Consider the following 23819-nt stretch of genomic DNA (forward strand, 5'->3'; position numbering starts at 1 on the left):
ACTAAACAAGCCCAGTTCATGAAGCCTGGCTTCATAGGTCATGTTCTCTAAACCTGTAATCATTCTTGTAGCTCTTCTCTGTTCCCTTTCCAATTTTTCCACATCTTTCTTGAAATGTGGTGCCCAGAACTGGACACAGTACTCCAGCTGAGGCCTAACTAGTGCAGAGTAGAGCGGCAGAATGACTTCACGAGTTTTGCTTACAACACACCTGTTGATACAACCTAGAATCATATTTGCTTTTTTTGCAACAGCATCATACTGTTGACTCATATTCAACTTGTAGTCCACTATGACCCCTTTTAGTTATGCTTATAAAATAATAAAGTGCTTAGAGAATGATAAAGTCTTAAAAAAGAGGGATTCTTCATTATATTGTAGTGGGTGAAGAACTCAGTCATATCTTATATAATTTTCCATTACTAATTAAGGTATTTCATGGATGCATACGTTTTTGGGAATCCTATGTCTCTTGCTTTGCTGGTCGTGATCCTAAGACATGAGAAAATACCTCTTGATGAGACCACTGGAGATTGTGAAGGCAGAAAACGTATTTTAATTTTGTGCGGATACATGTTTATAAAGTCAGTACCATTTACACAAATCTGTCTATAATACTGTATGTGTGTGTTTTTTTTAGGTTGTATGTGCACCCTGATTCTCCTTTTACCGGGGAACAATTATTAAAGCAGATGGTGTCCTTTGAAAAAGTGAAACTAACAAACAATGAACTGGATCAACATGGGCATGTGAGTAGCCTATTCTGTGGTAAGGTGTTTAAAAAAAAAAAAAGACAACACAAATTAGCTGACTTAGTCTATTACTGTGTGACATTAATTGGCAGACTTCTCAGCACTCTGATCCCAATGCCAAATGTGCAAATGGGCTTTGAGACTGATCTACCCTTCCACCTTCTCAGGCGGTCCCTTCATGTTGGTGGCAGTGTAATGGCAGAGGCTTATGAGAGAGTGCGTTTTCTTATGAGAGAGTGCGTTTTCTTTGGTTTGTCCTCTTTTTAGACTAACAGGTGACTTCATTTTTGTCAATTCAGCACTTTTCAGCAGTGTCACATTTACCTTTTGGGGGAAATGTGTGGTATTACCCCTTGCAGTCTAAAGCCAGAGACAGTTTTTAAAAAAGAACTATGTTTAGATTCCATGATTGAGCATTTGTATATTGATTTATTAATAGGATGGATGGGGGTAATGCCCAGATCATCTTAGTGTTCTGAGCTCACTTCCACAGCTATCAAAAGGGACAGAATCCAGACCTAAATGAGGGGAAGAGAAAAGGGCCACACATGGTTTTTCCTAATCTATTTCCATCTCTATTTTGCTTTTGACTTACTTGTACGCTTTGCCATGCCCCTCTGGATAGTGAACTGGTCTCTTAGACCAGAGCTACTCAACACACGGCCTGTGGGCTGCATGTGGCCCATGGTCCGTGGTATGGGTTGGGTTGACGGTGCGGTTTGGGTTGATATGTGTTTTAGTAGTTAAATTCCTGGATTGTTGTGGAGTCAAAACAAAAAAGTCATCAATATAATGGTCTTCTGTTGATAAGCGTTTTAGTAGTTAAATTCCTGGAGTGTCATTGCTCATTAAAAGTGCTGTAATATGAGTGGAAATCGGGTAAATATTGCATTTTATTAATATCAGCGGAAATGACTTAAATGGGGCCTGCATGTTGTGGAGTCTTGCCTTAATCTTTCTATTCATGCCCATCAGTGGGAAAGAAGCTATTTGTATTTATATTTTCATGCATATGCAACCACATTTTAAGTTGCTGCCCTTGGCATGTGCTGTGAGTATCATTGTGGCCCCTGGCGCTTCCAAAGTTGAGTAGCCCTGTCTTAGCTACTACCCAGTTCTTTGTCATGTATGCTGACAAATCCCACTCTGCTGAATTTGTTGTCAGTACGCTAAGCAATCTGGTTCAAGAAGGACATATCTGTTACATGCAGACCCCAAGTGGACTGGGCTAGGTGTCAGTACTGTAGTCCTGACACACCAGTAAGGGTTAATCCACCACCGCAACAAAGGATATAAAACTAAAAAGACAAAATTGCTCCAAAGTAAATGTTGTTGGACATAGACACACTCCACCTTTCCATAAATTAAACACAGGGAGTCCCAAGCTGAATGTGGGACCTTATGGGGGTGAAATCCCAGCTCTGACCTGTGCTAAGTTTCCCCCCTAAGTTAAGGGACTTGGAAAAGTGAAAGCTTGTGGCTCAAAGCAAGTGGCTGGGAGCCCAGCCTGGTGAGGGAGGATAAGCAGTGGCTCTGTGCTGGGGAGCCTTTCCACGGGAAGGCTTAAGACTTTGTGATTGTCTAACTTGGTGGGAAGTAATCCTGAGGGAACCCAAATGTGAAGCGTAGGCTCAGGGTGGGAGTTTCTTGACCGAGAATTAAACTAGAGGGCTGCGTCTAGACTGGCAAGTTTTTCCGCAAAAGCAGCTGCTTTTGCGGAAAAACTTGCCAGCTGTCTACACTGGCCGCTTGAATTTCCACAAGAACACTGACGATCTCATGTAAGATTGTCAGTGTTCTTGTGGAAATGCTATGCTGCTCCCGTTCGGGCAAAAGCCCTCTTGCAGAGGGCCAGTGTAGACAAGGCAAAAACTTTTCCATTAAAAGCATTTGCGGAAAATCATGCCAGTCTAGACGTAGCCTATACGTTCGTGTTAATAAGTGAAACCTCAGGAAGGGAGAGCTTTAAATGTTAAAACATGGAGGAAGGAGACATGTGAGATACTGAGTAAGAAAACTGAGGCATGGGGATACTAGACATTGGAGACCCCTCCTCAGACAGTGAGTGTTATACTGCTTTTTCAGAGGGTTTTTGATAAGGCAAGTTGTTGTCTGAATTGCCTAGTAGGAATATTTCCAATCGGAATGAGAGTTTTATCCATTTAAGGACTGCAGGGATGGGAAATACCTGCTGAAAACAACAAAGAAAAGCATATATATGCCAACATCCTGTTCTTTTCTAAAGAACTCTGGATACATTTTTCTTAGACCCCCCCCCCCCCTTCTGAATAGTAGCATGGCTTTTGTTTTATTTTTTTGCTCTTCTTCCAAAAGCCGATATTTTGGTTTGTTTTTCCATTGACTTCAATGAGCATAGGATCATACCCTAAGATCTTGATCCTGCAATGAGATCTACATGGCTGAATGATGTGCATACATCCAGTGCTGACCTCAGTGAGGCTGCAGGTGGGTAAAGGAATGCCCATGTATAGAATTCATTGTATGAGTGAGGCATTTATTTTTTTAACTCAGCTAAGACATTTATACACACGCATGCACGCAGATTTACCCGGCGTTGTTTGGGTGTATAATTCAAGAAATGGTTGGCTGGGTTTTACTGGGAACTAAAGGAGGAGCGGCGTGGCAAGGGGGAAGGAGAGCATCCTTAGGCCCCAAGAACTACCGTGTGTGCATGGGGAAGGGTAGGGAATCACCAGGCTCCGGATGAGTTGGCATGGGGGAAGAGGGGATGTGAAGGGAATCCCTATGTTCCAGGTGAAGTGGCAGAGAGGGGCCAGGGCAAGGAGGAGGAGAGGGAATCTCTAGGCCCTGTAGGAGTTTCACAACAGGGGATGGGGTGGAGTGGTGGAATCTCAACATGCTCATGTGGAGTGGCGGGGGAGGGAGAGGGTGTAGGCCCCCAGAGGCAGTGTGTGTGTGTGTGTGTGGGAAATCCCCAGGCTCCAAAGCAAGATTGAGGATAATGCCCAGGCCATGTAGCTGTGTGGGGGGGAGGAGGGAGAACCTTACTTATAGAAGGTAGCCTGGCTGTCAAAATGCAGAGCCCCATCTCCAGCCAGTCAGTCTCCTGCTGGTGTGACTGTCCCCAGTGCTCACTCTGAAGTATCCCAGCCCCACTTGCTGCCCCAGGGGTGAGTGTGAAGATCGTGTCCCTCCTTTCTCTGCCCTTTCGTTTCCATGTTGGGGGGAAAAAGCCCCATGTTCCTGTCACACCCAAACCCTGACCTTGCTTTAAGTTAGGGTAAGAGGAAGCTGCCTACTAAATTTGGTGACCCTAGCTGTTCCTGTTTGGGAGGAGTTTTTGAACAAACAGACAAACAAAGAGACATTTCATTTCTAAACTCTCTATATAATCTGACAATCTACGTGCTGTAGCAAATACATTTTTGTAAATACAAGGCTGTTATTTTAAAAAAAATCAGTTTCCTGAGCTAATGCTGCAAATGATCACTTTATAGTGAAACCTACTTCTGTGAATGCCGGACAAGGAGACAATCCTGCACAAGGCATACTCACTGATGTAGCAAATAGTTAGGTATAATAGCTATGAGAGCTGTTAATATCATCCCCTTGTGAAAGACTTTGAAACAGATGGCCCTTTGAGTTATGGCAATGATATTTCTGAGTTCTACTACAGCGAGTTAAGCTGGTTTGTTTTGTTTTTTTTTAGAGACTTTTAAGGCCTTCTGCAAAGGCCTCTTTGAATTTAGAAAGCTTCTTTTCTCTGGTTGATTCTCTTATTTGGCCTGTTAAAATGTTCATTGTGCTTGATAGGCTATGTTGGCTCATGAGGAAGTTTTAGTGTATGTCTACACAGCACCGTTATTTTGGAATAACTGATGTTATTTCGAAATAACTTAGTTTGCGTCTATACAGCAGGCAGTTATTTCAAAATCATGTCGAAATACTGTCACGTTGGAGGACTTTTTTTCCAACTCCTATAACCCTCATTGTACGAGGAGTAAGGAAATCAGAGGAAGAATGCTCTATTTTGAAATAAGTGCTGTGTAGACGCTCCCAATTTTGAAAGAAGCTATTTCGAAATAAGCTATGCAATTGACATAGCTTAATTTGCGTAGCTTATTTTGAGTAAAGCTGTGTAGACGCACCTCTAGTGGCCATAACACATCTATTTTAGTTTTTTAGATATAAAAGTTGGCACTGTGCTAATCCCTGTTTGTTATGGTCACTTGTCCTGTCCATCCTCTGAAAGACACTTTTGGTTGCTAAAGAATGTGAAGTATTGGGGTGCTCTGTTTATAGAAGGCTTCTTTTTCTGAAACCGAATCCATCTGAAGTGAAGAGGTGGACTTCTTTTATAAGTAGAATTTGTTTTTCTTCTCTTAGTCTGTGACTTTTTGACTTGTATCCTTAGTATGCAACGTGATGGCACTATTTGTATTTGGTCTCTGCACTGGGCAGTAGTTATCATTGTATGCATGACACAACATTTCTTGCAAGGAAACACACAGTAAAACTCTGCATTTGTATGGATGTCTCTGGATTACTTTTTAGAGACAAGTGAGTAAGATAGAAATAATATATTGAACACTCTTGCCTCTCTATTTATGGAATGTTTTTGAATGATTTTTCTCAAATTTATTTTAAAAAGTTGATAATATTTTTGACAGATTTCATATACTTTATGTCTTGTTACTTATGCTTCTTCACTGTTTTTGGTTACATATATCACATGGTTTCTGTTTCTTAATTAGATCAGCTCTGTGTATAACTCTTGCATGGCATTTGTGCTAGAGAAACTTGATTGCATGCCTATTCACAGAAAATGTACACCCAGGGTGTCAGCATGGTTTAAGAATAATCATCATTACAGCTGAGATGTTTCAAAGTAGCCTATGGGAGTTAGATACTAACTCTCTTCAATGGATTCTCATAGGCTACTTTGAAAATGTCAACCTTAAAATGTGAATAAATATCAGTGGAAATTTATTTGCAATATTCACAGAGCTCTGATATCAAATGAACTTTGCCACTGTTCATCTACATGAGTTGACTTGTCTCTGGCATGCACAGAGTAACACACAGGTGAACCTAAGATATAAACAGTTGAGTGGTGGGAGCGTGCCCATGTTGGAGGATCAGTAAATGACTCTAGACACAAAGAAGGAGTGTGTGATTAAATACATTTGAGAACTACTGACTTATACTGTCCTTCACATCATTTTTGAATTGGGTGCAGACTACAGTGTTTCTTCAGGACTGATACACTTTATGAAACAGGTTGGATCTGAGACATTTTATATTCAAGCAGAAGAGCGAGGGGCATTGAAGTGTAGAAACTGGAAGGCTAAGACACACACTTGGTAGTGGACAAAGATGACAAAAGAGCAGGGAGGTGAGAAACTTTGGAGCAGCATAGAGGATGGAAGGAGAAGTTGAAGAAGGGCAGAGAACTATATGAGGTGACGTATTGTGTAGTATCTTGAAGATTAGAGCAAGGAGCTTGAAATCAATGCAGGGACAGAGTGCAAGCCAGTGAAGTCAGTCATAAAAAATACTACACTGTGCACTAAAACAATGTCACATTCTTGTGATGATTGTAATGTACAGTACTGCATTCTTCTCTCTATCGTAATGTGTGACCCCACTGAAATCAGAGTACAAGTCAGAGCAGAATTTGGCCCAGTGGGAGGAGAAAAATGTACAACAGGAATCTCCTGACATAACAAAGCTGATGCAAGAGCACTGCTGTAATGCAATTTGTAACCTGCATTATTTTCAGAATTATCAAGAAAGACTGCATTTCTTATGTTGATTTTCAATTTACCTCTTGTCTTTGAATGTAGACTATTCCAGATGATGTATGGAATTTCCTGTGACCTCCTTGCAGCCCTGTAGAAGGAATTACCCAACCCAGGGCTAGCTTAGTCCCCAAACTGTGACTATATCCAGAACAAGATAGGGCACAAATCTAACGCTTTCATTTTTATATTCTTAAATTGTGATTTGAGCTGGGCAAATAGAACTTAGTCCAATGCCAGCTAAAATGAATGGGTGTCTTTCCAATGACTTCAGTGGGCATTGAAGTCAGTTAGTTGGAGGATTAAACAAGAATGGTCACAAGCAAATACTAATGAAAAAAATGGCAGAATTGCAACAAACATTTCTGTTAATCAGTCAAATTTGAGTAGAAAGGACAAACTGTTTTAAAAGCCATATTTGCACAATAAGGACCTAAGTTTTGTTTTTTCAAAGGGGCCACTGGATGGCATCATCATTTTGTGTGCACACAACTTTGCAGTTGCCCACTCCCGCGCACACATTTTCAAGCACTCAAACCTGCACAGGCAAATAATAAGGTCAAACACCCTCGCACATAAGTGGTGGAATTTGCCTGTGTCAAACCTAGCTCCTGGGTGGACAAGTGTTAATTCTTGGAAAGAGTGTGCTCAGGAATTTTATGCATGCTTGGGGTGGGGGAGGGCATTTTTTAGAAAATGTACAGTCGACCTGATTATCAGAAGTGAGCACCCATTGAAGTCAAAGGAAGCAGAGGTATTCAGGACCTCTGACATTCAGCCTTCTATATATCTACGTTTCTGCTGCCATGGTGTAGCCCTGTAACTTTAATGTGCACTTGCTTCTTACAGTCACATTTTGCTACTACTTTGAAATGTTTTGTTCAGTTTGCCTTAATCTTAAACTCAGCACAACCTTTTGCAACTCTTTGCTTCAGATAATTTTGAACTCCATGCACAAGTACCAGCCCAGGGTGCACATCATTAAGAAGAAAGACCACACTGCCTCTTTGCTAAACCTGAAATCTGAAGAGTTCAGGACATTTATCTTTCCAGAGACGGTTTTTACAGCAGTTACTGCCTACCAGAATCAGTTGGTGAGTGTGATGCTAGATCATTCTTAGAACTCTTATTAACTTGTCCAAAATTCTGTGTGCTAATAAATTTTCCCTATTTAATCTAGCATAGAACTCTCTCCGACATAAGAGAGTTCTTTTTTCTTTTCTTTGGGCCTGATCCTTCTCATTTTCCATTCAAGAGTAAATCTGCATATATATGTTTAGTCTTAATAACACCAGTGGGTTCACAGAACAATAGCAACTCATAGAACAAAAAGGATTATTCAGGAGTAAAGATTACAGAAATAAACCCTTTAGTTATCGGTCTGTCTATCTATCTGTTCTATCTATTTGTTCTTTCTATCTATCTGTCTGTTCTTTCCTGAAAAAATGAGGAGTACAGGATCTTTCGAAACGAGACATTTCTGTCAAAAATGCCCCGTCTAAACTGCTGGTTTTTTCCAAAAAGCCCCATTTTGAAAAAAAGCGGCGGCCGCCATTATGCAAATGAAGCATGGGATATTTAAATCCCAGCTTCATTTGCACTTTCGATATGTCTAATTTACATCCCTCTGCCAATAGAGAGGTGTAGTTTAGATGTAGCGTCTCTGCATAATGCTCATTATTGCTTAGTATTTACAAATTAATCCTTTCAGTTCACCTTGAGGCTGTTCCAACTTCCAGTGATCCTATGTCTCAGAACTATTGCCTGAGCCATATACTGGCTTGGATATATTGACTGCCAATTGACTAATTAAAATACAAGGGTAAAATGTAAGGGGAAACAAACCAGAAATATTCCTTTCTCATGTTGGCTAGATATACCAAACTATATATACTAGATATATCAAACTGGTATGCCAGTGAATAACATTCCCAGTATGGACTAAGATCATAACAATGAAGCCTGCTTTTAACATTGGATTTAATAAGTAACCGTAGGAATTTTGTAAACCATTCACTTCAGCTGGCATTGGACTACGTTCTATTTGCCAAGCTCTAATCATAATTGAATGTTATGATCACAGACTTAGTGTAATCTGTCCAAAATTTTCAACATTTCCTAAGAGAAAACAAAACTTCCAGATGCAGTAAAGGGAATAAAACTACTGTGTGTTGTATATAATAAGCCATGAGGAGTCCTGTGGCACTTAAAAACTAACAGATATATGTGGACAATTTATGTGGGACTCCATGCATCTGATGAAGTGGATTTTACCCACAAAAGCTTATGCGCACATAAATCTGTTAGTCTTTGGTGTTTTTGCAGATACAGACTAACACGGCTACCCTTCTGAGAATAAGCAATATAAATAAATATTGCTACTGTATGAACTGAGCAATTAATCTGCCTTAGGCACATCTTTATCTCATATTCATAGAGTTTAAGGCCAAAAAGGATCATTAGCTCATGTAGCCTGTTAAAAATTCTTTTTTCTAAGGATGTGACTTGATCTTACAGTTATGACATGCACTAAATCTAGCTTAATATCTGCTCTGCAGCTCAAAATTATTTCCATTTCAACTCAGGTTTATAACTGAATGTAAAAGAAAATTAGCCATGTGGCAATCTTGATAGTACACCAGCAAGACAATTTGTTGAGAAAAGAAAGGTCAGTTGACTTTCTGTAGAAATAAGCAAAATTTTTAAAAAGTCAATATAAAACTGGAATTTACTTCTGTAGAATAGATTTGTGCTTCTTGCTGACATTTAGATCATGGCCATTTCCAAACAAAACTTCCCAAAATATGTATAATGAATACTGCAAAATTTCTCAATGGTACATCTCTGGAACCCCTAGAGACTGATCCTGTCATTCTGTCGATGACTAATGAAAATGGATTTTTTTTTTCATTTCTGCCATTTCTTTCCATGCTGTTTTAAAGGGGATTGATTACATTTCTTCAGGTTATTAGATAAAAGCTAAATACATTACACTTTCAACAAACTATCTCATGTTTTAAGATTTAAAGGGCACACATTTGTTTAACAGTCAAACCACTGCTACAGAGTTGAATTGTAGGTCAAATTTCAATTTTAAATGCTTTCTAGCAGATGTTCTTCTGATTGTTTGTGAAATAGTCTCTGAGAATAAATGGTATTTCTATGTAAGAACCTAAATGGTTAAGAGTTTTATGCAGAGTAGGTAGCTTGGACACGTTTCACTCAGAATGTCATACAGAGCCATTAGTGTTAGAGAAATGTCCATTTGATTGGCACAAAAATAGGTTTAAATAGGTTTCCCTCATGATTCATAGATTCCAAGGTCAGAAGGGACTTCTGTGATGATCACTTTGCACTTCTGTATAACATGAGACATAGAACTTCTCCAAAACAATTCTTTTAGTATGTTTTTTTAGAAAAACAACCAATTTTGATTTAAACATTTTTAGTGATGGAGAATTCATTGCAATCTGTAGGAAGTTGTTCCAATTGTGGACTTACCACAATGTGTCAATGTCAGAATTAGTGTTTGGAAAGGGGACTTTTCCCAAGTCAGGATGAAAAATGAGCTTCATTTAGGTTAATTGAAACATTTTGTTTTGATTTTGATCTTTATAAAACAATGTAACTGACATCCTGAAATTTCAAAACAAAAAATAGCTTTGAACCAAATTATGAAGCTTTTTGTATCAGAAATGTCAGAACAAGACACACTGGCTACGTCTAGACTACATCCCTTTTTTCGTAAAAGGGATGTAAATTAGACGTATCACAATTGCTAATGAAGCAGGGATTTAAATCTTCCCTGCTTCATTAGCATAAAAATGGCTGCCGTTTTTTTTCCGCACGGAGCTTTGTCAGAAAAAAGCACCAGTCTAGATGCTGATCTTGCGGAAAATAAAGCCTTTTCCAAAAGATCCCTTATCCCTGTATGATCCCCGCTTCATTAGCAATTGCGATACATCTAATTTACATCCCTTTTACGAAAAAGGGATGTAGTCTAGACGTAGCCACTGACAAATTTGAACATTATTGCAAACCTGATTTGAATTGGAAGATTTGTTGAGATCAGCCCTTTTCTATGTACAGTTTTGAAAAAATCATTCTTTTCCAAAGAAAAAATAGTTTAATCAGAAAATTCCCAATCACTTCTAGTTACTATAATTTATTTGTATTGTGGGGAATGCCTAACAGCCCCAACTGAGAATGGGGTCCCCCTTATGCTTGAATAACTCCTCCCAACACATTGTAACCCCTTATCCCCATAAACATCCCCAAAAACTTGGACTCTAATTAGTCAAAACAGAGAGTCAGAGAAGAAACAGCAGCACAGAGATGTGAAAAGACTTGTCCAAGGTCATGCCGCAGGTCAGTGACAGAGGATGAAATCCAGACTAGTATGAGGTCAATGGGAGTTGACTGGTGACTCTACTAGACTCGGCTGCCTATATATTTGCCTATATGTTTGTAGTTCCTACTTCCCAGACTTTTAGTCAGACCACTAGGCCACACCTTTCACTGGTATAATGCAGATAGCAACTTGAGAAAAACATCAGTCCTCCTTTGCTTCTTCTAGTTTCCCAAAGCCAGTCCTTCCCCTCCTTTGACTTCCTGCCCAGAAGCGTGGTCTCTCAGAATGGAGAATCTGATTTGGCTGTAATCGTCTCTGGTTTTGGATGAGTCACCCAGCCCTAAAATATCCTTGCTCTGTGAAAGCATGTGAACTGGAAATGCTTGTTTTAATTTCTGAAATTTCAAGGCCCATTTTTGTAAGCAGAGTGGTGACCAATATATCACAGGCCTCTGATGATGGAAGCCAGGATGAAATTGAAGATGATACTTCAGTGGTGCTAACCTTTGTTTACATATGAGATTTTGAGTACCTTGGACTCTCACTGGCTTCAGCAGGAACTGATGGAACATTGGAGATTCCCAGGATCAAGCTACAAATCCTTACTTCCAGCAGCCTTTTAATTCCTTCAGAGCAAAGTAGATTAAGCAAATCTGAATTTGGTTACATTTTCCCACATATTAAGCACTGAATCTGCTTATTGAAAGCCAAAGCTCAGGTTCGATCTGTTTTATCATAAGACCAATTGAAACCATCAATTGCAAATTTGGGTAGATGGGCACACAGAATTATTTACAGTGACCTGGCAGACAGTATGACAGTGGGGGACAAAATTTACTGGCCAGTAAAACTGAAATGAACCACATGAAGGCAAATCCATCCCTTTTGTGAGCCAAAGCAACTCTAATGGTTTCTCAGGATGATTGCACTTTTTCCTTTAAAGTCTTGAAGAGCCGAGGATATCTTGACCAAAAGAGCATCTTTCTTTATCTTGCTCCTACCCTTGTCCCACTCCAACACCCATATTTTACATCTACTATATATTTGAGAGAGTTTGTCCATCTATCTGTCTGTTTGTGTACCTCTCCTTCCATCTGTGAATCCATTTGTTCAAGAACTCCTCCTAAATGGTAGGACTAGGACCACCAAAATTGATAGGCAGCTTCCTCTTATCATAACTTAAAGGAAGATCAGGGTTTGGCTGTGTGTTTGAATGTGCATGAAATGCAATTATTTCTCATCAAATGAAAAGGGAGGCTGTGATAGCAGGGACAGTTATACTCCTGAATGACCACAGGGGACAGCAAGCATCCCAGCCCTGGGGAGCAGCCACAGGCCAGGCAGTGCGACCCCACCACTCTGGGCTGGACCCAGGGAGTAGCTACCTCTGCCTCCTGCTCTGGGCCCCAACTCCCTGCTTTGACTCTTGCACCTCTCACCCCCTGTCCTGAGCCCCTCCTCATCCCCCAACTCTGACTCCTGCACTCTGCACACCTGCAGCCCCATGCTCTTAGCACCTCACATCACCAAGCCCCTGCCTTGACTCCTGCACACACACCTCCACAGCCCTAGCCCCCTGTCCTGAAGGCCCTGAGGAAAACAAAAAAAATCTTTTAGTTACTATATAAATATGCATGGATTTTCACGGAGCACTGTTGGCAGAAAATGGCATATGTATCTGTCTGCATAACTTCACTTTGCTGTAAGATCAACACATATTTAAAGAGTTATTTGGGAAGTTTTGACCACATTAATGGCAACAAACACAAATTCTACCTCCCCTCTTCCCCCCCACAGTTGCTTCTGGAGCAAAGCTCTTGCTTATTATGTTCTGTTATTTTTATATTCTGGTTTTGCTCTCTTCTCTAATGATGCCTAAAGGGCCCATAGAAGGTGTTTATGTACAGTCCTCCTGCTCCTGAGGAGGACATTTAGCAGCTCTGAGGAGTAGGACAGAAAGACTTGAAGTTCTCAAAGGAAGCTTTCCTGCACATCTCTTTTGAAAATGAGAAGCTCTCAGGGTATGTCTACACTGCCACCCTAGTTCGAACTAGGGTGGCTAATGTAGGCATTCGAAGTTGCAAATGAAGCCCGTGATTTAAATATCCTGGGCTTCATTTGCATCTTGCTGGGCGCCGCCATTTTTAAATCCCTGTTAGTGTGGACTCCGTGCCCGCAGCTACACGCGGCACGGAGTAGGTAGTTCGAATTAGGCTCTCTAATTTGAACTACTGGTACACCTCGTTCCACGAGGAGTAACGGTAGTTCGAATTAGAGAGCCTAATTCGAACTACCTACTCCGTGCCGCGTGTAGCCGCGGGCACGGAGTCCGCACTAACGGGGATTTAAAAATGGCGGCGCCCAGCAAGATGCAAATGAAGCCCGGGATATTTAAATCCTGGGCTTCATTTGCAACTTCGAATGCCTACATTAGCCACCCTAGTTCGAACTAGGGTGGCAGTGTTGACATACCCTCACTGTTTAAGCCAGTAGCTGAATTTGAAGAAAGGGAGAAAGTTTTGGTTGTAAGAGGTCCAATTTCTTAAAACTACAAGGCTGTGTCTAGACTGGCAAGTTTTTCCGGAAAATCAGCAGCTTTTCTGGAAAAACTTGCCAGCTCTCTACACTGGCCATTTGAATTTCTGCAAAAGCACTGACTATCTCATGTAAAATCATCAGTGCTTTTCCGGAAAAACTATGCTTCTCCCGTTTGGGCAAAAGTCTTTTCCCAAAAGATTTTTGCCCAAAAGGGCCAGTGTAGACAGCATAGTACTGTTTTCTGCAAAAAAGCCCCGATCGCGAAAATGGCGATTGGGGCTTTTTTGCAGAAAACCGCGTCTAGATTGGCCATGGACGCTTTTCCGCAAAAAGTGCTTTTGCGGAAAAGCATCCTGCCAATCTAGACGCGCTTTTCCGAAAATGCTTTTAACGGAAAACTTTTCCGTTAAAAGCATTTTCAGAAATTCATGTCAGTGTAGACGTAGCCAAATTGTTTTAGTAGGGTCACTCTTTTAATTCAGCCTTTCCAAATCTGGTGTTAACTGTGATGTGTTCCCCTTTCTCCATACAAAACAATGCCAGTGTCTCTGTGGATGTTTTACTAGGATCATCGTGGGGCAGTTGTATTACATTCAAACCTAGCAGATTGGGGGGCACCCCACCAAAACAGGTCATAATGCCAGTGTAGTGTCGTTTGCTGCTTATATTTCAGTGCTGCATGGAGAGAACTATGACCTGCTTTGTGCAGATGGAAATTGCTTTGGAGACAATAGCTTGAGATTCCTGTAGAATCAAATTATTTCCTTCTTTACCATAGTTAAAGATGGGGCACCTCACAGGTTCCCCCTGTTTCTGTTTAACTGGAATCCTCAATCTACTGTTTCCCTAGCTCCCTCCATTAACACACACAACCATTTTAGATCCATGACCTTGCCCTGCCCTATCAGCTATCATGACACAGGACTTTGGGACAGATGCCAGAAGGGAAGCCTGATTCATGCTTTCCCTTACATCAGTTTTACACCAGTGTAAGTCCATTGACTTCAGTGAAATGCCTCCTGATTTTATCCTGGTGTGTGAAGAGAATCAGACTTGGCATCCTGAGCTTTGACTTTGGCGGAGCCATGTTAGTGGTTTCACAGAAGTGCTCATATTTGCTTGCTGCAGTTCAGAGAGTAGCCATAAAAGAAAAGGGGATGTGAATACATGAAGTTGTGTGGTCATGAGTATGGATTGGTTAACACTTTGTCCACTGCAATACCTTTGTTCCACGCTCATGTTGTGTTGCTCTTTTCTGTGTTTCCAGATAACCAAGCTGAAAATTGACAGCAACCCTTTTGCTAAAGGATTCCGGGACTCTTCAAGACTCACTGATATTGAGAGGTAATGGGGACTTGTTGTTTACTTTCCATGCAGATAAGATAAAGAGAAGAGAGAGTATGTAGGAAAAAGCATCCTTTCAACTCCTGAGAAGCTGTGCATTTTAACGTTATCTTGTTGCATATAGTAAGTCTCCTCCACCTCCTTTCAAAATACTTATAAACCGTATGAAGACAGAGCTATTTTGAGCCTTGACAGCTGCTCCAGTTGACTCTGATATATTCCTTTCTCTGATGCTGCTTTTTTAAAGGGTCGCTTTTATGGCTTCCATTTTTCTTAAGTTGCAGCATAGAAAGCAGCCTTCTTATCATTCCATTCAGTCCTACTGGAGGTGATGAGCTGGGCCTCCAGGAAATGCGATCTGTGGTACTTTAAAAAAGCAACAACAAAAACCTTGTATTATCCACTGTTCCCCTTAAGGAAAAAGAACAGGAGCGCTTCCCAAAATACACAGTTAAAACCTCATTCACATTTTTCTCCTTTGGCATTCTGTGTACTTTTCATGTGGACAGTTTTGGAAGTCCTGCTGTTGAGTCCAAATCCATAACCCACACATTGATGGCAGAAATGCTACTTTGTACTGCAGGATTCATTCTGGGGTGAAACAGGGAGGGGGGAGGAATATGTTTGGAGAAGGCTATGAAGATTGTGTTTATGAGTTGCCTCTGTAGTAAGTAGATACTTAGCTCTATCTTGTGATGAGGGCATTAATGCAGAACCACTATGGATGCGAAGGACTAGGAAATAAAGATCAGTTTCTTATCATTACTCCTGTCAGTCTCACCTTTACCAATTAGGCTACATCTTTTGAAAGAGAGCATCTAGACTGCAACCACTTCTTTCAAAAAAGCGAGCCGCTGGATGCTTTCTTTCAAAAAAGACCTGTTTGCATTCAAGACCGTCTTTTTTTGAAAGAGCACTTTCGAAAAAAGGCATTCTTCCTCGTAAAATGAGGTTTACCGAGGTTGAAACAATTGCAGAATTCTTTCTATTTAATTTTGAAAGAACGCGGCGGCAGTCTAGTCACAGGGGATGTTTTTTAGAAAAAAGGCCACTTTTTAAAAAAAAAAAAACCTGTAGTCTAGACACACCCTTAGAGTCAAATGTAAACTAACATTTTGTCAAAAATAGAGCAAATTAAGCCATCAGACTCCTTCAGTCTGGAAGAGGATCTGACTGATTAATGAAGCCTAGAGACAAGTGATACTGGAAAAATACTATGAAAGGATGAAATCCTCCACACCTCTATGTGTGTCTGGCCCAAAGGCCCTGATGATCTACAGCAGAGTTTCTCAATGACTGGCCTCTGGACCAATATCAATCTCTGAGTTCGCCCCAACACAGTTTAGGAAGATAGCAAGCTGTCTCTGGCATCAAAAAGTTTGAGAAACACTGATCTGCAGTACAACCCTGTGTGGCCACATAGAGGATTGCAAACTGTTATGTGTTTATCATTACAAAATTTCAGGAATGCTTTGATCCCAGCAATAATATTATTTGGGGAAAGGCACATTTTTTTTGTAAGCAAGGCTATGTCTACACTTGCACCCTAGTTTGAACTAGGGATGCAAATGTAGACATTCAAAATAGTCAATGAAGCGGGGATTTTAATGCTTCATTAGCATGATCTCGCTGGCGTGTTACTCCGATCAACAGCTGTTTCGAAAGTGAAAGTACGTGCCGGTACGCGTTAGTTTGAACCAAACTAAAAATGAGGAGTAATGTTAATTCGAACCAAGTGGTTTGGTTCGAACTAACGCCTCCCGGTGCACACTTTCACTTTCGAAACAGCTGTTGATTGGAGTAACGCACCAGCGAGATCATGCTAATGAAGCGCAGGATATTTAAATCCCGCCTCATTAACTATTTCGAATGCCTACATTTGCATCCCTAGTTTGAACTAGGGTGCAAGTGTAGACATACCCAAACTGACTTCCAGGCAAAACCATTGATTATTAGCTTTGTTACCTATGTATTTAACGTAAGTCACACTGCTTTAAACAGTTAGTGGAATAAAGCAGAGACTGAATTAGAAGTGGTGTGATGGATAAATAGGGCAAAGAAGAATTACAGTGATAAATGGAGTTTGCATAATATAGGAAATATTTAAAGGCTGGTGAAAATTGCTTTCCAAATGAAAGTCTTAGTAAGCAGTGAAAAAGCTGAAGTTCATCTAATTAAATAAGCATACCATGGCCTAATGACAGAACACAAGGGTAAACAAACTGCAGTGACCAGATTTTTTTAAATAAACACTGAAAGTAGGAAGATGGGAGGACTACCATATGATCCCTTTCTGACAGTAAATGTGATAATCTCCAACAGGGAACACAAAATACTGAACAAGAGATTGAGGAAAAAATGCTTAGGTGCCTCCAAGCATATAAACTGATTGAAACAATCGAGATGAAATTGCTGGCTGTAAAGGGAGTTTTTACAAAGGACATCTTAACCTTACAGCACTTGTCACGAAGTCAGAGTAGTGAAGCATAATCCACAATGCCATTTTGATTATTGAGACATGTAAGAACAGAGTCTGAGACAGCCTATCCTGGGCAGGCATGAATGCTGCCATCAAAAATAAGGTACCTAAGTGTAATATCTTGAATACAAGAAATGGAATGTACAAACCATGAAGCCACAGGAGGGTCCTGCTTTTCTGTTGGTCCAAAGTTGCCTTGCATCTATTTTGCTATTAAATTGAAAGATTCCCTCTTGTTAGTAGCCTATTGCATTTTTAAAAATTACGCTGTTGTATAATACAGCAACTAGCAATGAAGTAAAAATGTAACATATAAGAGTGCTGATAAGAGACTGGTTGAGGTTTTTTTTTAAATTTCTTATACTTAGTTTAATGGATCAGAATTGTAAAATATTGTATCTGTTCATAGACATTAAAATACCTAAGCATGTTAAAATATGAAAAGTAATATCTGAAAGTGTTCCTTTTGTAAGATGCACATCTCCAGTCATAGTATAGTATGTTTTTATAATAGCCAATGATAGCATCACCTAAGGTGACAGTTAAATGAGCCCAACAGAAAGAAAAAGAAATAGTAAAAATATGATCTAGTGATCCCATGCGACAAAGAATAAGGCAGTATGATTTTTTCATATTTGACATGGATTAAATGTCAGTATTACAATATTTTAGGTAATACATTTTTCTGTCAACCATAATAAGTAGTTTCAACAAGTCCATCACTTGAAATAAACAATATTGCTATTTTATTTCTATGGCTTGGAGAAGAATATGCAAGGCAAATACACATTTACACATCTCTTTATGGTTGAAAATTTGACTAGGTGTTGCAAGAAGATTTTCCATGCAGTGTATGGGCTTTCCAAAGCAGACATGCACACAATGCATGCATAAATAATTTTAAATGTTGCACAGTGATTTTAATTATCTCTAATCTGTGAAGCATCCCATGAAGTAAGGGCCAAGAGAACACTCATTCATCATCAGCTGCAAGTTTGCAGGATGACTTAAGTAGTGTGAAAACGGACAAAGCTTTGGATTTCATTTCCAGGTATTTAAGTCTGCTTTTTTCCTAAAAAGCCTGTGGGGAGGGAAACAAATCAGATCAATTGATCTTTAGAGACCTAAAGAAATTAAATTAGTCTGGAGTCAGTTACTGCACTAAACCATCTAGTAATTGGATTGCTCCTTGTTACTGATTGAAAACAGCCCCTATCTGTAACAATATAGGGAGCTTTTCTTTATAGTAGATCTGAGAGAAAAACACATCTTTTTATGACATGATGACAGAAATTGCACTTTTCTAACCTAATTGAATATGATTTTATAAATATGTGACTTTAACGATTTCAAGTTTCCTGCTCCAGATTTACGATCATTATGGTAGAAATCCAAACTGAAAATGCCTTTAGGATTGAATCTGCATTGTACACATTGAAATTAAGATAATATACATAAGGATTATGGGTTGTATAAAATAGTATAGTCTTTGGGCACCTGTAATTATTGGTGTCAGTATTTTTGCTATCATTCCTATTCAAACACCTGAGCATAGTCTTCTCCTGATTAGCTTTCCATTCTTCGCTTTTATCTATCTGACTAAACTTAAAAAACAATGAATAGTTCTGCAGCACCTTAGAGACTATCAAAAAATGTAGATGGTATCATGAGCTTTCGTGAGCACAACCCACTCATGAAAGCTCATGATACCATCTACGTTTTTTGTTAGTCTCTAAGGTGCTGCAGAACTATTTGTTGTTTTTTAAGTTTTTTCTGTGGCAGACTAACATGGTTACCCCTCTGAGACATCTATTTGAATGTTAGGTGGCTGTGGTATATATCAGATTTACATTAGGATGTGAGACTCCTTCTGTAATCAACTAAGAAGTGAAAAAATAGACACTATTTTCTTTCCAAAAATTACATTTTGTAATAATCTCTCTGTGCTTCCTAAGGACAGAGTTTATCCAGTAGCTCTTGGATAAGTCTTAGATAAGTCATTGGCTCCCCCATTGATACTTGTTTTTTTTATTTGTTTTTATCTTCTATACATCTGCTCTATTGTAGATTGGTTCCTACAGCAGTTGCCTTTAAAAAGTTAATTTACCAATTGTCACACTCTAGTATATGATGTACCATGGTGTTACCTGTAGTATATCAGACACTGTGATGTGGTCACTATTGGTGAACGCTGTTTTTTTAAAATGATAACTGTTAAGAAGGCCATACAATAGAATGAAAATAAGCAAACATCCTTGGCAATATGTATGAAGGGAGCCTCTTGATCCTTTATGCATCTGTCACTCTATAACTCTTTGGGATCCTCATACATTTCTTTCCCACATTAGCACTCGTCCTGTTCATCTCACCTGCTCCACCACTGCCAAAGTCTGCAAGAACTGTCAAACCACAAGGCCTATAGCAGTGGTCCCCAACCTTTTGGGGCTGCCAGGTGCCCGGGGGCGCACGAATGGCTTGGGCCAGCCCTGGTCACTAGGCAGGCGCACATAAATGCCCCGGTGGGCACCATGGCGCCCGCAGGCACTGCATTGGGGACCACTGGCCTATAGGTTCACTGTTGACTATGAATCTGAAGAGCTTCTTTGGATTTGTGCTGAAGAATTATCCTTGGGAATAATATCATATCCACCAGACAGCAAGAAATTCAATCAGTTCAAAGTATGGGAGTCAATAGAATTATTGAACCATAAACTAGTCTAGTTTCTTTCAAGCTTTCCTACCCAACACTGTCTCCAAGTGACCAGGAGCAAGCCTTTTCTCCTCTCCAGAATAGCATGGTCAATAGTCCAGCTGAAACCTTGGAATCTGTCCCCTTCCCAATATTCTAAACACTTGGAACCCAGATTAGTCTCCTGTTGGGCCGTATTTACTGTTGCCTTGTCCCACGTGTAGTAATTTACACCAATGGAAAGTGGGGGCTAAACACTAGCATTCTGATTTGGTAGCATAATATTTTTCTACCCATTGTGCATGGGTGTAGTACGAATGACTACACTAGAAGCAGAGCAATAGCAAATCAAGCTCATCATTTCCACTGCAAAGGAGATTCTTTGTGTGGATTTTTCTTATCCTGCATGAGAGGGAGCATCAGTCATCTCCAGGACAGTGCTTTCACCCCACTTCCCTGACTTTCCAGAAAAGAGCTCTCTGCATCCACGGAGTAAAATCTGACCCAGTGGAGTCATACCAGGAATGATTTTGGACCCATATGTCATTAGTTTAAGAAAGAAATAATGTAAATACTTCTAATGCACTTTCCTATGAATTTTCTATTTGTCAAATCAGGGGCGAGGAATATAAAGTGAACATTTTACTTTTCTAAAACAATGAGTAGTCCTGTAGCACCTTAGCCTTGTTCTACACTAGGGAGCTAATTTGAAACAACTCCCCTTATTTTGACTTAACACGTAGACCGTCCTCATTACTAAGCCCGTTATTTCAAAATAAGGCGCTGGTTATTTCAAAATAATAACTCCTGCTTTCCTTGGGAAATAACGCTTATTTTGAAATAGTTATTTCGAGAGTTATTATTTTGAATTTAATTATTTTGAAATAATTTCCTAGTGTAAACATACGTTAGGGTATGTCTACACTACCCTCCTATTTTGAAATAGGAGGGTAATGTAGGCATACCGCAATTGCAAATGAAGCCCAGGATTTGAATTTCCCGGGCTTCATTTGCATAAGCTGGGCGCCGCCATTTTTAAATCCCGGCTGGTTTGAACCCCGTGCCGCGTGTAGTTCGAACTAGCGGGGTAGTGTAGACATACCCATAGAGACTAACAAAAATATATACGTAGTGTCATGAACTCTCATGGGCAAAACCTACTTCCTTAGAAGTGGATTTTGCCCACAGACGCTCATGACACTATATAGATGTTAATCTCTGAGATGCTACAGGACTACTCATTGGATTTTTAAAGTTACAAACTAACACGGCTACTCCTCTAAGACTTTTACTTTTCTGATTTGCAGCATATCACTTTTTTCCAGTTTTTGGGGAGAGGAGTGAACATGAGGTAGGGGAAGGGATGCTTAATAACTTCAGCCTTGCATTCCACATTTCTACTATTTTTCCATATAGTGGTTTAAATCTTGCTACTTCACTTACTGCGAAGTAAAGGGCTTATCATGGCTCTTCTAAAGTTCAAAGGAATGGCCGGTATGTGCATTGTGATGATGCCACCGACTCAGGAAGTATCATTTCTGAAATAAACTCTGCTGTACCATACTGGTTTCCCAAACCCATTTTTTTTCCCAAATACCAGCAAAGATTTCATTTTGATCTATCTTCTTTTAAAAACTGTGAGTCTTTGCTTTTTGTGTGTTGTATTTATCCAGTTCTAGCATATTGGTTTTGATTTTCAATGGCTAATTTTAGCTACCTAGAATACCTTGGGCCAGATTCCATTTTCACTTTAATCCATTTACTTTGATGGGCCAAAATTCTCAGCGGGTGTTGACTGGCTGAGTTCTGCTGAACTATGCCAATTGACACCAGATGAAGAGTTTGCCTGATGGGTGTAACTATGGGCTGAATCATGTTTATAAAGCCAGCGTGCAATTTCATAATATCAGCATAATTTATTTGCCATATCAATATATCACCATAATTTGCTAATTGTGTGTTGTGTATACACAGTAAACTTTGTGGCTGAAGGAGTCCTGAGCAGGATATGAGATGAGTGTTTGTTATTAATTTTGCTCTGTTCCCCCTTCAGTAAAAGGGCACTTGTTCCTATCCCCCTTTTTAAAAAGGGGCTCCTTTTCACCACTTGAGTCTTGGATAGATTAGTCATTTTTTCCTTTAAAAAAAAAGTTCTACTTTAGTGAGACTTCCAACAAGTTTAATTTTTGCCTTCTGAGCCCATTTATTCTGTCTGTCTTCACATCACCTCACTTCTGATGTCTTCTGTAATCTGGGCTTTCTTCCAAATGTGCTAACTGGCAGCTACAAAAAGCTGAAATCCAGAGCTAAAGAAGTTATTCAAGCTGTAAACTGATAATTCATACACTCTGTATCCTGTTTGGTATTTTGCTTCGTGTTGCACTGAATGGCCAAGCAAAACACAATTGTCAGCTCTCCTCTTACTCTATTGTACATTGCATTTTATTTAAAAAAAAAAGAAAAAAAGAAAAAGAAAAAAGGGGCAGCAAAATACAGTGGAGCATGGGAAGTGGATTAGGATTGATTGTAGTTTATTGTTTTGCTTATTGCCCAGATTAATAGGGAGGGAACTCCTGAAAAATGGAGAAATCACGGACAAGTTGCTCAGTGTACCCCATGAAGTCTGTAGCTATTTAGATATTCCTGAATGACAGCATCTCCTCGCGGAACTACAGATGCAGAGCGCTCTTCTCTGAGAGCACCTGAAGCAAAAGGGTGATAATATAGTGGAGTTTCTCTAACTTCAGTAGCATTGGGTCAGGCCCATTATGGAACAACAGGATGAGCAGTAGGTAGGAATTCCTAACTTTTGTGTCTAAAGTGGGTGCTTACCTGCACCTGGCACTATGCGAGAGATGCAGTTATGTATTAGATTTGTCTATTGCCTTCAGCTAAGACTAAAAATGCTGTCTAAAGTCTGCTCCATTCAAAGGGGGAAGGTAGAAATCTTATCCTTATGTCCTATACTTTTTCTCTCTAGCACTTTTTTCAGTAGAAAAAAAGACACATCTTCAAGTTTATGCAAGAAAAGAGTGGCCTGAATGTGTATGGTCCTGACTTTACAGTGTATTATGCACAGATAGGCCCTCGTTGACTTCATTGTGACTCTATGGGAATGGGATGTGCCTATGCATAACACACTGCAGCATCAAAGCCCAGGTGATCAGAGCATGCTATACTGTGGGCTGTAGTGAGGGCATAACAAATAGAAAAAGAGAGATTTGATGAAAAGTCATCAAAGGAATGCATCCTATTGCCTACAAGGAAGCGTAGCCCCTTTCATCTTGATTGAGGATCTGGGCATAGTGATCCTTGCCTTTATTATCTCCAGAGTGAATTTCTATAATTCACTTGGGTTTGATGATGGAAGGAAACAGATGTTCCAGCTTATGTGAGATACTGCCCCGCTCCTCAGTTGCAAAGAACACTTGTGAGTGCTTTGTATTTTTTACTGGCTCCCAGGTTACTTCCAGTGCCAATTCAAGGCCTTAGTCTGACTCTTTTAAGGGGTCAGGTCCCAGATACATCAAAGATTGCCTGTCAATTCATGGTCCTGTGAGGCAGTTCTGCTGTTCCAGGACAGTGTTGTTAACAAGGCCTAAGATTGTGGTTGTGAAAGCTGGAGGTCAAGTAATGTCAATCAAGAGAGCTCAGCTTTAGAATGAATTACCATAGGAGTTAAAAGCCATCCAGATTAATATACCACAAGAATTGGTGATTTGATGTTGCTGCCAGGATGGGAAAGCTCTGATGATCCTCTACTAGCTTTAGAGTAAATAATATTCTCCATTGTCCATCAGTAGGTGTCACTATCCTGGATATGCAGCCTATGTTGGGTGCTCAGTTACCCATGCATCATTGGAATGCTATGTCCTGTCCATAG

The 23819-nt window shown here is 40.0% G+C and overlaps 1 protein-coding gene across 1 annotated transcript in view; it reads left to right on the forward strand.

The window, feature by feature from the left end:
• TBX20 (T-box transcription factor 20) overlaps window positions 1-23819 on the forward strand; it is a 58055-nt gene that overhangs the window by 15517 nt on the left and 18719 nt on the right. Inside the window, exons 4-6 of the mRNA XM_006124054.4 lie at window positions 641-749; window positions 7471-7629; window positions 14692-14768. Coding sequence (XP_006124116.1) covers window positions 641-749; window positions 7471-7629; window positions 14692-14768 — 345 coding nt within the window. The remainder of the gene's footprint in view (window positions 1-640; window positions 750-7470; window positions 7630-14691; window positions 14769-23819) is intronic.

Source organism: Pelodiscus sinensis, chromosome 2, assembly GCF_049634645.1.
Source record: "Pelodiscus sinensis isolate JC-2024 chromosome 2, ASM4963464v1, whole genome shotgun sequence".
Lineage (NCBI taxonomy): Eukaryota > Metazoa > Chordata > Testudines > Trionychidae > Pelodiscus > Pelodiscus sinensis.